Genomic DNA, 15,291 nt, shown 5'->3' on the forward strand with positions numbered 1-15,291 from the left:
GTACGGAGCTGATATACAAAGCGAAGCACTTACTGCTGCTTCGGGTCGTGGTGATATCGATATTATGCGGCTTCTGCTCGAGCACGGAGCTGATATACAAAGCGAAGCACTTATTGCTGCTTCGGGTCGTGGTGATATCGATATCATGCGGCTTGTGCTCGAGCACGGAGCTGACGTACAAAGCGAAGCACTTGCTGCTGCTTCGGGTTTCGGTGATATCGATATTGTGCGGTTTCTATTTGATTACGGAATGGCACAAAATAGCATTGGGCTCTTCGGTAATGCTCTTCAGGCAGCGATGAATAGCGACCGTCTCTGTGTTGTACGACTGCTTTTAGAGAAGGGGGCAATTATGGAAAAGCAGTCTACATACGAAAGTAACGTCCTTGAGATTGCTTGCGCCAGAGGCCACGATGATATTGTGGAAATGTTGCTTGAAAGAGAACCCAGGCCGAATGAATCCAACATCAGCTATTATATCAATAATGTCTATAGCACACGAAATGGCGCAGCTGAGACTAAGCGCCAATTCGTCAAGGCATGCCAAATCTCTCGACCTTTGGACCGTGGAGAATATTATCGTCGAGCCCTCCGTGCAGCGCTTTCTTCAGGCCACCAGAAGAGTTTTGCGTTAATCATGGACAGGATTATTGATGAGCCAAAAGGAGGCGAACTGTATACTGATACCCTTCGAGCCACCGTACGGAATGGTCCTGAAGATGTCTTGGGGAAACTGATGGAACAGCTACTTGCAAATCAGAGGCTCTACGACTTTGTCTTGCGCGACGCACGATCGAACAAATGGGAGAATGTTGTGAGGGAATTACACAGTGCACATGATCGGGAGGAAGGACGAGACAACGATATGGCAGGAGGTCGTGTGTATGCGTAGGTGATAGTATACAGGGTGCTTTACTATACTAGGTATCATTATAGAGTACTGCGGACCATTTTTCCTCGTACCAGCATCTGGATGACTGTCGTGTGTATCGCGAGGGTTGGCCCAATGTCTGTCTTAGTCTCTGTCCACCAAATGCATCACTTTTTGGTCCTTACTTCTAATTGTCTACAGCCCCTTTTCCTCATAGTAACGTGAATGGGACTGAATTTGAAGCAAGCTGCACATCTAATTCAAATGAGTTCCTTCGTTGGGCTGGAGCCGGCGCAGAACGAGCACAAGCGACACTCTATTCTTTGAGACACAACACTGTTTCAATCCCATGAAACTCGGTACCGGTGGTGATAAAGAGATAGGAGGCTTGTTGTCGGTTCACTGTGCTAACTTTAGGGTCTCGCCTTGAACGAATTGCTTCAAGGTTGTAGATCTCTTGAATGTTTACGGACGACCGAGTCTGGCCTAGCATGTTCCGAGGAAAGAACGAGACTCCAGTGGTGCACCTGCTTCTTGATTTCCAGAAATACCAAAATGAAGAAGTTCAGCCAAAGAAGGAATGATTTCACCAACATTCATCGATTGGTTTCTTAGCTCAGTGGTTAAGACATTAATCTACTCTGTCCCGATGATTATTAGATGCACCCTTTCTTCTGAATACACATGACAGCAAAATTATCCCAAATATCAGCATGAGGGACGTTGACAGTATATTTTTCTTTTCTTTTTTCAAAAAAAGAAATCGCTTTTGCCTTGCCGCAAAGCGAATTTGACGTCCATTTTCGCATTGCGTATCTTGAACACTGGGACTATGTGTTGCAATGTCTTTTTGAATGCACAAAACGTGTATTTGCATCCAAGATCAGGAGCGAAGCCAAGTGAAGCTCTTACTGGGAGCGATCAAATGCACTGAATACTTGACGCATTGTGTGTAAACCCATTGAATTCAAATACCTAGCCCCATTCTATCACTATCACAGGATAACTAATAACTGCTACCACCACGACCAAGACATTGATGTCCTACCACTTCCGGAAGATACTACCAATGCATCATCATGATATTGATGAGTAAAAGGCCCTGCGTTCCAAAATAAGACATCGGCATCATTATGGCCGGTACGTATAACTCAACTCGCGGTGTGAGAGCTATTGCCTCACATGCTGTGCACAACTTCCAACTAGAATAAATGTTTGAACTACGCAATCAACACTTTTGGAGCCGTCAATTCCAGGTAAGTTGGCCCTTAGCTGGCCATATTCTCCCCAAACCCGATCCGAACTCGAGGTGTCGATCGTCTGGGCTCTTCTTCTTCCGGTGCACCGGTGCTTGCAGGCGTGGCATGTCGACTGCGTTTGACTACCTTTTCGCCGCTGCTCTCGTTGTTGTTGATAAGAGTAGCGGCTGGGTTGACACTGGCCAGATTTATACCAAGGTCATCACTATTTGACCCGGAGCGGCTTGAGAACACTCCAGAGAAAGTTCGCGAACTGGGTGGCGAGCTGGAAGTGTTGGACTTGCATGGGGCAGGCATGGGCTGATTGAGTAGAGAGCTCGTCAGCGTTGTCGCAAATCCCGAAGACACCAGACTACCACTTGCCCAGTCGATATCGGACAGAGACGTTGGGTCTCCTGCATTGGGGCGTCCACCATAAGGCGGATTCTGAAGGAACGCCTGGGTATTCGGCATTGAGCCCAAGAAGCTGATGCTGGCATTGTTCCTTGAGGCATGTGATACCTGAGTCGATCGTCTGCGCGGAGAGTGGACGTGAGAATCGCAGCCGTCAGCAGAAAACTCAGTCGGAACTGGCATGGTTGGATTCATGGGTCCGCGTCGCCACATGGAAGGGTTGGGCCATGCAATACCCGAAGCCTCGAGAATATCTTCTTGAAGTTAGCTAGCTGCCACCGCCATCTTAGAAGGTGATCTCAAATAAGGGGTGTTGTACCGATGGGGGCATGCTGGAAAGAGAATGCGACGAGGTTCTTGACACGCTCAATAGGAATGGTGACTGAGTCGCGAGGGAACCCTTCACTGATGATAATCTTGATGCGGCCCATTTCATCGGCGGGACTCCAATAGTCCTGTCGCAACAGCTCGCTCCGGAACGACGGGAACTTGAGATTCTCTAGCTCGCCGTATCTATTGAAGTCGAAACCGAAACTGATGAGCTGGGGCCAAGCCGTGTCACGCTTGAAGGGCGCCGATCTGCATGCAGCAGCATGTCAACAAGATTCATGCGGTGTGGTGGGCTTTTGGGGAACCTACGCAACCAAACGTCCATCGATGAAAATACGAGCTTCGAAAACGACAAGTTGGGCGTGGTTGTTGAAGTTGGTCTTGGTGAAGTTACTGGTCTGGAGTTCGCTCCAGGAGTGCAGTGAGATGCTGAAGGACTTTCCGCAGTCGAGTCCAGGTATGAAGCAAGTCATTGTGGGAAGGCCGTAGCTCCCATGGGTGTAAGCAAAATCTGGCTCGACATGTCAGCTTTGATGGGAGAAAGTTGTGTCTGTGACGGGACACTGACCACTATCGTGTACTACATGGCACTGCGTCTTGAATTCCTTTATGGGGACCTTGGAGTCCTTGGGGAAGAGCAAGACATCCCAGTCTTCGTAACGCATAGTGATGGTGGTATACACTTGTTGAAATACAAACGATTCTGGAGCAAAGGATCTAGCCAAGAGGCAACGTGCTGGTCTTTGTCGGCAGGCTAGGGTAGGGGAAGTTCTGCGCCCTGTAGGTGGAATCGGAGACGAAAAAGAGTCCGCGCAGACCAACACGACAAAAGTATGTCTGCTTGTGGCATCTGCCCAAGTACGGCAGTAGATGGCGTGTTTACCTGGTCAATGAGGCAGATCGGGCCTACCTGCAGCTAGGTAGATGCCAAGTCTGTGAAAATTGGAAAGAAAGCATTTGCAGTGTGCCTTCCTTCAAATTCAGTTTCTTTCAGTGCTGCTACTCAGACCAGACGACTGCTACTGGCCAAAACCTGGATCGAAACCGCTTGGATTTCAGCCTACAGCGATTCCATATGTTGCTAGTCACCTGAAATTGGCAAGTAGAATTTCCTACATTGGTTAAGTCGTACTAGTGGTTGTTGGGACATTTCATAATCAAAAGTAATACATCCATTCTACATGGTACGCAAGGGCACGTCGAAACAGAAAGGAAAGTACCTCTGTGGCTGGTAGCTTGTAGGTGCTGATCAAAATTTGCAATTAGGGTGCATACTCCAGTACTACATTACTATGTACCGAATGACTGAGGCAGACATTCAAGTATTGAGCTGATCGGTACCAGCAGTCGTTATTTTTGGACAAAGATACGTCCATGCATATGATCTATCTTTCCATTAACTCGTGCCAGGCTCCAATGGGAATTTGAGGGTTTTCAAGGCTCAGCATACCTCAGTTACAGGCTTACAGATGGCAGCCACGAGGAGTCGAGTCCGCCAGTCAAGCAAAAATGATCGTCTTGGATGCTCGCCGTATTTAGACTGCCGGCTATACATGTTGGGGGCTGCGAACCCATTTCCAGGCGCCACAACATGACATTGTCGTGGTTTGATAGGGAAATGACGATCAAATTGAATGTGTGCTCCCAAAACAAACCAAGCTCAAAAACTTGCTACTGGAATAATTTGTTGCCACTTAATGTCACTTGACTCAAAATATCAGTCCAGGTCTACGTCTTTCCATTTGTCAACTTGCCCAAAAGCCCGTTCAGGACATAGGATTCGTAGCCAGGCCACAACGATGAATGAATGCACACCATAATGGGATAGATATGCAGTGCATGAGAGATTGTGGGTACGATGGATGGTACCGCACCTAGACACCCTGAGAGCTTGGTCAAGCCACAACCATGTGTGGCGCAGGCAGCCTTATCCAACCTAAGCGACTGGGGAAGTGCACGGAACAGGCCAGCAGCAGCTTACCTACTACCTGCCCTGCCACTAGGACCCGAAGCTAGCAACGCGCAGCTCTCATGTTGCCTGAAGCTCACAAACGTCAATCGAACCCCAGCCAGCCTAGACAGCCAGCCTTCCTCCAGCTTTCAGAACATCATCGCCTTTCGCATTTCGTCACTTTCATAGACACAATCACCAGCGTATCCCAACTCAGATCCCCGTCCTCGCAATAATCCACAATGGTAAGATCGAACCTCATGTCCCCCAAAGCTATGGCCATTGCAGCTAGCTCACATCTCTCTCCACCCGGCAGACGTCAATAGGAACGGGATACGATCTCGCCAACTCCATCTTCTCGCCTGATGGTCGCAACTTTCAGGTCGAGTACGCAGTAAAGGCAGTAGAGAATGGCGGTACCTCCATTGGTATCCGCGCCAAGGATGGTGTTGTTCTAGCAGTCGAGAAGGTCATCACATCCAAGCTACTGAAGCCCGGTTCCAACAAGAGAATTGCCACGGTCGACAAGCATCTAGGAGTCGTATGTTGCACCTTCCTACCCAACTTCCGTTTAAATGACATATTCTGACCCTGATTCCCTACAGGTCTCCTCGGGCATGATCCCCGATGGCCGACACTTTGTAGACCGAGCCAGAGATGAGGCCCGCTCGTGGCGCGATACCTTCAAGACACCGATATCGACATCCGATCTCGCCTCGCGCATGGGCGGATACCTCCAGGCACACACTCTCTACCAATCTGTGCGACCATTTGGTATCACAGCTATCATTGGTGGCTTCGATTCCGAGCTCGAGCAACCCGTAGATGGCGAGGTGGGCAGCGGTCCCTTGAGCGGCGCTGGTGGCAAAGTCGAGGGCAAGCACGGCGGTCCCGGTCTCTACATGGTCGAGCCAAGTGGTCTCTACTGGGGCTACTACGGTGCCGCTGCGGGCAAGGGCCGCCAGGCAGCAAAGGCAGAGCTCGAGAAGCTCGACCTGGCGTCGGGCACACTGGATCTCAAGGAAGCAGTCAAGGAGGCCGCGCGCATCATCTATGTTGCACAGCAAGACAACAAGGATAAGGAGTTTGAGCTCGAGATGACCTGGATTAGCAATGCTAGCGGCCCCACCAAGGGACGGCACGAGGAGGTGCCCAAGGAGCTCAAGGAGGAGGCCGAGAGGTTAGCAAAGAAGGCTCTCGAGGGCGATGACGATGAGGACGATAAGAAGGAGGATGACAAGATGGAAGAGTAGATGTCAATCAGGTAATGCCAAAATATCAGGCCTAGCGTTGTGCGCTTGTACTATACGGCGAAGCATTGAATGAGGGATTGGTATGCTGCCATAGATGAAATCCCATTTTGAGAGCCATTCTGTAGCGTCGGGACGCAATGAGTCATTCCATACGATATGTTGCCCTCACGTATGCCAGGGTTCAATCGCTTTTGCGTCTTGTGACTGTCTTGCTTGATATTTGGAGAGAAAGGCACCAACGAGCAGGCCAAGCTGGATTGTCCTGCACCAAGGTGATGAGTCAACACCCACACCGGCTCACTCGCCCAACATGTCGCACATAGTATGTGGTAAACTCGGCGCAACGTGTTGCTATGGTACGAACACTCACATTCTTCTGCCAAGGCGTTGCTGGGAGACCCTGAGGCACCTTACTGCAGAAATCAGCCGGGAGCATGCTCAGTATCGATGGCGAAAAGAAAGAAGTAAAGATGAGATTGTGTCACAGTCCAAGCACCCGCAGAATCAAGTCAAGACAAGGTGCAGCGGGTAACAACACCAACCGCAAAGATGATACGATTGGGGTTGGGTCGGAAAGACAAAAACAAGAGAACTACTGTCAGTCTTGAACCACAGAACTTCGCGGAACAAACGGGCAAAAATATTCCTTTGAGTGGTCAACAAGTCTGCCGCCCACTCCCACTAGCCTAACCTAGCATTCAGTTTAAGGTCATGACCCAATCCCAGGACCGTTGATGGAATTTCTTTCTATTCCGATATTTGAGGTTTTCATTCTCGAGGCCTGCATGATGTGCCGTGGACCACGGACATCAGAGCCTCTTGAGACTTAGGCCACATGATGAAAAGCCATTGACACGTGTGCGGCCATGTCATTCATTCCTGCTATACTCATCATTGTAGACATGGTATCTTTTGCAACAGAGATCACAGATGTCGCTCACGTTTCGATTCCTGGATTATTAAGACTGAAATCTTGATTTGCAAACATGGATGAATGTCTTTTCCATCTTACTAGGGACCATGCTACATCAATGCTGCGCCAATCATCGGTTTCAAGAGCAACAAATACATTCACCCGAATACCGCTTTCTGCGCTCATATCACTTTCTATACCCCTAAGTCCTGCCAGGTGATTGGACTTTGCAGATTGTATGGATCATTTCGAACTCGGTTCCCATTCTGCCCCAAGCTCAGGTATGCTTACTGACTAATACTCAGGGGTATAAGTTGGCGAACGATCAAATTCAGTATTATTATGTATGGCTCACTCAAATATCACCATGGTAGTATCGATGCAACGGAAGACTCCAGTTTAAATGACAAGCTGCACATGTAGTTGCTGGCAAGATCAGAGGACCAGCACCCAATGACGCATAGAGCAGATTAAGCTGTGAATTCTAACATGACGACAAGCGTTTCTGTATTTGACAAAACTTTTTTTTCACAACCGTTGCATCTCATTTGCATATCAAAGGCCAAATTTTGCCAATGTAAGGCTCTCGAAGAAGTATTTTCTAGAACAATTCGGCTGATTGACCCGAAAGAAACAGTCGTCCAACGTTTTTGCACGTTGCGACCCCACTCTTATCCGCCCGAGAGGGAGAAAGGAAAAAACATCATCAGCAAAGGGATGAAAGCGGATTCGAGCAATGTTTCGAAACTGTAGATCTGCAGCTCCGGGGGTTCATTCTTTTTTCCGGTTCTCTACACAGTACCTTGCAAACACGGCAACCCGACATCATGACATGTAGCCACCGACTCGACAGATACTCACGATCCCTTCCTTCCAACTGCAGTTTGTACATTGCATCACTGGTAAAGACTCAAGAGTTGCTGCCCACTACGTCAAGCATTGAACAATAGAAAGTTGATTGATTTATCGCCGATGACCAAATCAACACGAAATTCCCATGGTGGAGATGGGGGGAGTGCCAAGCTCATCGCATATAGTGTTTAGACCCTGTCGGCCAGCTCCTGGCCCAGTTTCAGGAGGGTCGCTTACCGGCCACGAGCCAATGGCCACGCTTCGTTTCTCCCAATCTGGGCAGCAATGGATCCTCCGAGGTCCCCATAACTTTCGGTACAACCGCCGAGATGGTGGCAGAGCCTCAATCAATCGACGACGCCCGCAATCTCTTCTCAACGGACCATTGTGCATTCCAGCCATTCGTGGAAAAAGCTTGCTTGGCTGGTAGCATGGGGTCCTCGAATCCCCTTTTACTCTATAATCCAAGTCAAAAGTGGAGCTGCGTCTGGGTTGATGATGGCTTCTTATAAGGGACAGCCGCCGCCCACGAGTTTGTATCTTGGCTCCTCTTGACTTTTGGTAATTCAGCATTCATTCAAGCTTGACAACTTTGTCTCTCTTTTCTTTCTTTTTTTTCCCAAAAACTTACGGACCCGGGGTTCATTTCATTCATTCATTTCTTACCAAAATACTCCTGCGATCCGGTTGTCGCATTTTATCTTCTTGTTTGTTGCAAAAATGTTCCACAAGATTCTCGCTCTCTCCCTGGTGGCCGCCGCATCGGCTCACCAAAACTTTCACCAGTTCTGGGTCAACGATGTGACTCCTGGTTACCAGGTCGGCATCCGTATGCCACCCTCCAACAGCCCCGTCGTAAGTTTGTTGATTCAAAAGTCTACTTTCCCTACCACAGGACCAGGGGGCTGACAAGGACATTACAGACTGATGTCACCAGCAATGACATTGCCTGCAACGTGAACGGCTCCGACGTTCCCTCGGGCGTCGACACCGTTGCCGCCAACGAGGGCGACAGCATCACCGTCAACTGGGACATCTCGTCCCACCCGGGTCCCATCACCCACTTCCTGTTTGGTCCCGTTGACGACGCCGCCCAGGCTACTGGTATCGGCGCCGGCTGGTTCAAGATTGACGAGCGCGACTACGTCGACGGCGAGTGGGCCAATGAGTACCTCTCGGACAATGGTGGAAACTACACCTTTAGCCTGCCCACCGGTCTGCAGAGCGGTGACTACCTGGTGAGTTTGTGGCTGCCGAGTATACAGTTGTATGACAAGACTCACTAACGGGAAATTCTATAGCTCCGCTCCGAGATGTTGGCTCTTCACGGCGCCCAGACCGTCGGCGGTGCCCAGTTCTACATTGGCTGCGCCCAGCTGACCATTACCGGAACCGGATCCGGCTCCTGCACGCCCACCATCTCTCTCCCCGGTGCTTACAACGCCGAGGATGACGACATCTACATCCCCGACGTCTACAACGGCTTCGACCCGACTACGTACACGGCACCCGGTGGCGACGTGGCCGTCTGCGGCGGTTCCAGCCCCGCCACCTCGGCCGCCTCTTCCGCAGCTGCCACCTCTGTCGCCGCGTCGGCGACCAGCGCTGCTGCCACGGCATCTTCGACGTCGGTTTCCGCCGCCGCTGCCGCCGTGACTTCGGCCTCGTCCTCCTCGGCCGCCAAGACTTCGACCCCCGTCTCGAGCGCTGCTCCCGCCACCTCGAGCGCCGCTGCCTCGGGTGATGACGAGGGCGATGACGATGAGGACGACGACTCTTGCGATGCCGACGACGGCGAGGACACTCCTTCTTCCAGCGCCGCTGCCGCCTCCTCCACCTTTGTCACTCGCACCATCCCGGCCTCTTCTGGCGCCGCTACCCACGCCGCAACCTCGTCGTCCAAGGCGGCCGCGTCGAGCCAGGCCTCCTCCGGATCGTCGTCTGGATCCGTGGCCCTCTACGGCCAGTGTGGTGGCATCAACTACTCGGGAAGCACCACCTGCGCTTCGGGTACCTGCACGTAAGTTGAACCCCAAACCATCCTACATTTTCACAAAATGTCGATTTATGAACAAGATACTAATTTGATCGGAATTTAGTGTAATGAACGATTACTACTCCCAGTGCGTTTAAATCTCATGGGGTAATGTAAGCATCATGTATGATTATTGGCGATGAAAAGAGAGAGAGGGTGGTAGATGAGAGGACATTCGACTGTACATATTCTTTCTGCAATATATAAGCAACATACCAAGCATTCAATGAATCACAATTGTGGTAGAATCGTTTTCCCATTTTGATTGTATAATAATTGAAAAGGCCATTTCACGTACAAAATCTTTTTATTACCGTCGGTCTATATTGCCAAGTCAACCCGCGAAAAATACCCAATACCTGCATCTATGCTGTCTTGCGGTGAGCTTGCAGCCAGTTCAGCCAGTCGGAAAACAGACTCGTCTGTACAGTAGCACCACGCAGTGCCCAGTCCTTGAGGCTGGCGTAGTACACATCCATGACCTTTTCGACATCGTTGATGGAGCTCGCCAATAACAGACTGCTCGCAGAGACGGCACGGGCGTAGGCGTGTGACGAATCTTTGCTGGCCTCCTGGAGAACCTGTTGCAAAAGCTCCGCTGAGCCGCCAGTCTTGGTCTTTTGCTTCTTGACGGCATCGGAGAGATCGCCAATGACCTTGGCGGCCTTGTTGCCGATTTCCTTGGTCGAAGTGGTGCGGATCAGCTGCAGCAGGGGCAGAAGCAGACCAAATGCCAGAGGGTTCTGAGCCTCTTTCTTGACGTAAATGTCGAGAAAGTCCAATATCCGGTGCTTGAAAATGACCATGGTCTCCTTGGCATCCTGATTCTCCTTCTTCTTGTTTGGTTTCTGCACTCTTTGCTTGAAAACTTCTGCCAGCTTCTGGTCAAACTCCATCATTTCCGAATCTGACAAATCTGATTCGTCATCCGAGTCTGCGTCCTTGTCTTTATCAAGACGGTGACTGCCCAGAATCTCTTCAAGCTTGGCATCCAGGTCGGCATATGCTTGAGCATCACCGTCCTCGGCTTCCTCGTCACTTTCCTCCTCGTCTTCCGGGGCGGCACCGTTCAGGGTGACGAATTCCACATCGGAGCCGATCTCTGAAATCTCGTCTTCCTCCACGTCGTCCTCCTCATTATCGCTGCCGTCAGATCCCTCCGCGACATCCAACATCTCCTCATCCTCGGCGTCGAATAGTGCCTGCTGTCCCTTGATATTCTCTTCGGCCATCAGTGGATCTGTTAGACGACCAAGAGCATCTTCCGTAAGTTGAGACGTATACGATTCGAAGACTTGTTGGGTGATCTGACGCATCATGGGAGAAGGCCTCGACACCAAGGACAACAGGATTTCCACGAGAAGAGCCGAAGCGTCATTATCGGCTTCGTCCATCTTCTCTGAGCATTGCTTCAGGTCCTCCAAGGTGTTGAGGGCATCGCCGTCGCCGTTGTATAGCTGCAAAATGGTGATAGCATACAGCAGTGCGAGACCAAGAGACGACCCGCTGCCTTTGCCTGCCTTGGTGGACGCCTTGACCAGTTTCTTGAGAGTCTTGACTGCAGCCTTTCGCTCGGCTTCAATCTCTTCGCTCATCTGCACAGCCGACGCGTCGATAGCTAGCACTGCATTGCATAGATAGCTGTAGTCTTCTTGGCGTCTTGTAAGTTTTGCAAAGGCAGACTCGAGTCTGCTGCGGAAATACTCTCTCGTCTTGGTAGACAGCTCAGGGCTAAATGAGGTGTCTTTCTTGGAGTAGGCGTAACTGGTCAATTGCTTGACTGCGGTCTCCAAAATGCTACCTCTGACTTCTGTCTTATCGTCGTCATGGACCTTGTCTGAAGTACAAATCTTGACCAGATAGTCAGCGTATACACGTCGAAGCTTCTCGACCTCGGCAACGTCGCCATCCTTGATCTTGATGACTGGCTTCTGAAGTAATTCGAAAATCGCATCGACGTCCTCGGTAAAGGAGGCTTGAAGCAGTCTTTCAATTGTTTTGGCCTTTGCTCTCAGGTCAAAGTCATAGGCACCATGTTTGCCGAGAAGCTGTGTGAGAACGGGCAAGAGGAAAGCAGGTTCGGCGGCCACCACATCTTCAACCGTCTTGAGCGATTTGTTGGCTGCGAGATGAAGATAGCGATCCTCTTTTGCTGCTTGGTTCAATAAGCATTTCATGAGATTTCTCGAGAACATTTCCTTGACAAGTGTGCTATCTTTGATAGAGGCAAGGCCTCCGAGGAATCTTTGAAAGATCAGGAAACCTCGGTATTTTTGTCCTTCTGTCGCATTCTTGGAGAATAGTCCATCTGATATTGGTCAGTCTTGCAAATCGCAATCCAGGCTGTATCACTTACCATCAACGACAGTACCCCAGAAGAGCTTGAATTGCTCCGTATCCACACCCTTGCTTGTCTTGGTTTGTGCGATGAAATATGCAAGAATGAGGTCCCAAACAAAATGAAGCTGAGAATTCCAACTGCTGGGCATAGATTTCGAAGCACCAGCCTCCTTGTTTCCAGTATCCTGCTTCACGTTCTCCTTCAACACATTGGCGAGTTCCGGGATACTCTTAGTAGCCATGGGATCCGACCAAGGCTTGCTAGGCATCTTCAGTTTCGGATACGTGCTTGCCGCTGCAATCCAAAGTCCGACACCTTCCGCCGTCTTTCCCCAGCCGACCTCCACCAGCTTCTTGAGCGTCTCTCCAGCCCGTTCTTGGCCCATTTGCGGCAGGCTTTGAACAATGACCCAGGCGCAGTGCGACTTCATCCAGACCTTCCTGTCGGCGAGCTTTACCAGGAGGTCCAAGATAGTGGCCCATCTTATATTATCACTTCCAAACAGAACTTTGGACTCTACAAAGCACTGGAGACCAAAGAGCTGCCCAAAGTGAAAGTCGCGCTCCTCGGGACCTGAAATGTTGCCGCTTGGTTGTGTCTTCTCCAGCAAGCTGGCCAGGACACTGTCAAATGTGAGGCCCGGGAACTTGGTCTCAGCCAAGCGCTTTTCGCCAAAAAGTTGACTGAGAATCTCTGACAGGACGAGACTGAAGCCAATCCTGGAAGCATTGCGGGAGCTAGCAAGTCCACGAAACAGACGGCTTTCCAGATGTCGCTTGAGGGCGCCCTCATCGCTGCTCAAAAGCCCAGTCACGAGGGCATCAGCAGCAGCGATATGTTCGGCGCTATCGTAGCTGCCGAGCAGGTCATAGATCTTTTGTTCGCGTCTTCTGTCCTCGGCGGCGAGCTTTTCTGCAAAAGGCGACTTATCGAGCTCGAGGTTCTGGGCCTCTGTGGAGGCCGCCTGGGCAGCGGCTTCACCCTTCTTGGCCTTTTTGTGAGACGGTTGGTTCTCACTGCCATTGCCCTTGGATCCGCGCTTGCGTTTACTGCCCATTTCGAAGTTTGTGCTGGATTGTAATAATTTGATGATTATCACGTTGCTATCCTCCAGCTTCAACTTTTTTCCAATCACAAGTACTGCCGAGTTTGACCGCCTGGCAGTTGCGCTGCATATGGTTAGCGACGTGGGGCTTCCATGCGATGTGTGGCATAGCGGCCTCCACTACTGTGCGCTTAGTGCCATGTGTTTCTACACTAATGGTACTATGCATTTCATATTTGGTATATCATTTCACCTCACCTCCGGCTGCCCAATACTTATGATATCGAGGGCAAGTAAAGCCTGTCACTACCTAGGTAATGAATGTGGGTGTCAAGCTCAAATTCCAGATTGCAAAAACAGAAGTTACCTCACCAACGAGTACGGGAATGGATAGCCCGTCACGCGTACTGCCTTTGAGCACTGTCCAAGCGGCTGAATGCTTTGGTTGCCCAGGCGTGAACAGCGTCAGCATTCCGGCCGGCACCCATCAGTCCGGCATACCGCCAAAAAGGGTTCCAAGTATTGATTGTGTAGGTTGCGCTCGAAGGAAACGTCCGCGTAATTTCCACAGAGGTGCCTTCAGCAACAGGTTTGAGCAAACCCATTTATACAAGAGGCCATTCAAAATGGTTATTGTAACAATAGTCACGGACAATGCATTTCTTACTTTGAGAAACTTCTTTGAATTTCATTGGTCAAATTTTGGGTTCTCAAGATTATGGGGGGGAAATCTTTTTAGCTAGTTCTAGAAAAATAGACGACAACCTTACATGCGGACGGTTGAGCCTCACACGGTTCAATTGCCACACTCCCGATCCGTGATCTCGGATATCTGAAGTCAAGTTGCCGGGAACTGAGTCAACGACGCTTCATTATGCTTTGCCTAGTTCATGGGAAGTGGACACATACAAGACATGCCGAAATCGTGACAAAATAAACTTTGCTCGAATAAAGCATGTGCTGGCACGAACATTTAGAGAGAGAAAAAAGTTGAAATGGGCTTTCTCTCCTAACTAATAGTAACGAAGAATGAGCTCTCCTCTCCTGATTTCCAATTTCACCAAGCTTCTACAGGACTGGTTTTGAACAGGAAACATCGTAGAATACAAGGAAAAGTCGCCCCCAATCGTTGACGTCGTTGACCCGAGAAGGCTCAGCTCTAATGTCCGAATGATTGTTGCCTTCCCACATTGCCGTACCTTTTTTCCCCCTGTGAACCCGTGTTCTGGGCTTGAGACTGCGGGAATGCTAACTACAACCTTATGCCCATTTTCATGATATGCCGGACATTACTGATAGTTACTCACCAAAGATGGCTCAAAGATAGCTCAAAGGTTCTGATCCACGCATGAAATGAAATCATTATGCCTCGGCATAGTTGCCTCGCTGAACGTAATGTTTTCCACTTCTATTGCCATCTGGATAACTCTTGCTTATATACTGCTGCAAATGTTTCCGCGTCACCTTGAATTCAAATCATTGGCAAGTGCACTTTTTCTTACGTCACGACATTATGTTGCTCATTTTCCATAAGTCTACTTACATCTTCTTTTAATACCCACCTCCAAGCTGGCCATCGTGTGTTCGTCTCGCAATCTCCTTGGTAAGAAACGTGGCTGGGGAATCGCATCACAATGCCACAAAACCAGAGAATCATGGCCTGGCCGTTGACCGGTATACAATGTAGGCTTGGAATCCTGTGTGGAGCGAAGTATTGAAACGACTATGACCTAGACAAAGTGCTCCCTCAAATCGAAACTATTCAAATCACGGTTGCAGTCATAGCCCCCGTGTCTTACATGATTAGGTTTTTCCCACCCGTGCTTGACAGCTCCGGAGTTGCTGCTGTCTTGCACTCTATGTTCGTCGGGATATTGTTCCAGATTTTTCTTCGACAAGAGGCCACGCAACATCACGAGCAAGAGCACTGGAGATATTGCATACAAGTTTGTATGTTGGAAGAGAATAATGTTGAAAATGTGGCAATATAAATTTATTAACTGTATTAAACTCAGCTATGTCTTTGTAAGCCTAGTCGGCTTAATAAT

At 49.8% G+C, this 15,291-nt stretch overlaps 5 protein-coding genes across 5 annotated transcripts in view; 3 read left to right on the forward strand and 2 right to left on the reverse strand.

Moving 5' to 3' along the window:
* The window catches only part of PFICI_01740 (uncharacterized protein), a gene marked incomplete at both ends in the record, with an annotated part of 3,151 nt that extends 2,259 nt beyond the window's left edge, over positions 1 to 892 (forward strand). Inside the window, one exon of the mRNA XM_007830321.1 lies at positions 27 to 892. Within this exon, the coding sequence (XP_007828512.1) occupies positions 27 to 892 (866 nt within the window). The remainder of the gene's footprint in view (positions 1 to 26) is intronic.
* Positions 893 to 2,139: 1,247 nt separating this feature from the next.
* Positions 2,140 to 3,518, reverse strand: PFICI_01741 (uncharacterized protein; the record flags this gene model as incomplete). Its single annotated transcript, XM_007830322.1, has 4 exons — positions 2,140 to 2,777; positions 2,843 to 3,102; positions 3,163 to 3,364; positions 3,422 to 3,518. 4 exons carry the CDS (start codon positions 3,516 to 3,518, stop codon positions 2,140 to 2,142), a joined length of 1,197 nt encoding a protein of 398 aa, XP_007828513.1.
* A 1,528-nt stretch (positions 3,519 to 5,046) lies between these two features.
* Positions 5,047 to 6,057, forward strand: PFICI_01742 (uncharacterized protein; the record flags this gene model as incomplete). The annotated part of the gene is made up of 3 exons (XM_007830323.1): positions 5,047 to 5,049; positions 5,121 to 5,345; positions 5,410 to 6,057. The coding sequence occupies 3 exons, from the start codon at positions 5,047 to 5,049 to the stop codon at positions 6,055 to 6,057; spliced, it is 876 nt and encodes a 291-aa protein (XP_007828514.1).
* A 2,485-nt stretch (positions 6,058 to 8,542) lies between these two features.
* Positions 8,543 to 9,846, forward strand: PFICI_01743 (uncharacterized protein; the record flags this gene model as incomplete). Its single annotated transcript, XM_007830324.1, has 3 exons — positions 8,543 to 8,677; positions 8,746 to 9,060; positions 9,124 to 9,846. The coding sequence occupies 3 exons, from the start codon at positions 8,543 to 8,545 to the stop codon at positions 9,844 to 9,846; spliced, it is 1,173 nt and encodes a 390-aa protein (XP_007828515.1).
* Positions 9,847 to 10,222: 376 nt separating this feature from the next.
* On the reverse strand, positions 10,223 to 13,255 carry PFICI_01744 (uncharacterized protein; the record flags this gene model as incomplete). The annotated part of the gene is made up of 2 exons (XM_007830325.1): positions 10,223 to 12,165; positions 12,214 to 13,255. The coding sequence occupies 2 exons, from the start codon at positions 13,253 to 13,255 to the stop codon at positions 10,223 to 10,225; spliced, it is 2,985 nt and encodes a 994-aa protein (XP_007828516.1).
* Positions 13,256 to 15,291: the final 2,036 nt, after the last annotated feature.

The sequence above is a fragment of the Pestalotiopsis fici genome (assembly GCF_000516985.1).
Source record: "Pestalotiopsis fici W106-1 unplaced genomic scaffold PFICI_Scf_1, whole genome shotgun sequence".
NCBI lineage: Eukaryota > Fungi > Ascomycota > Sordariomycetes > Amphisphaeriales > Sporocadaceae > Pestalotiopsis > Pestalotiopsis fici.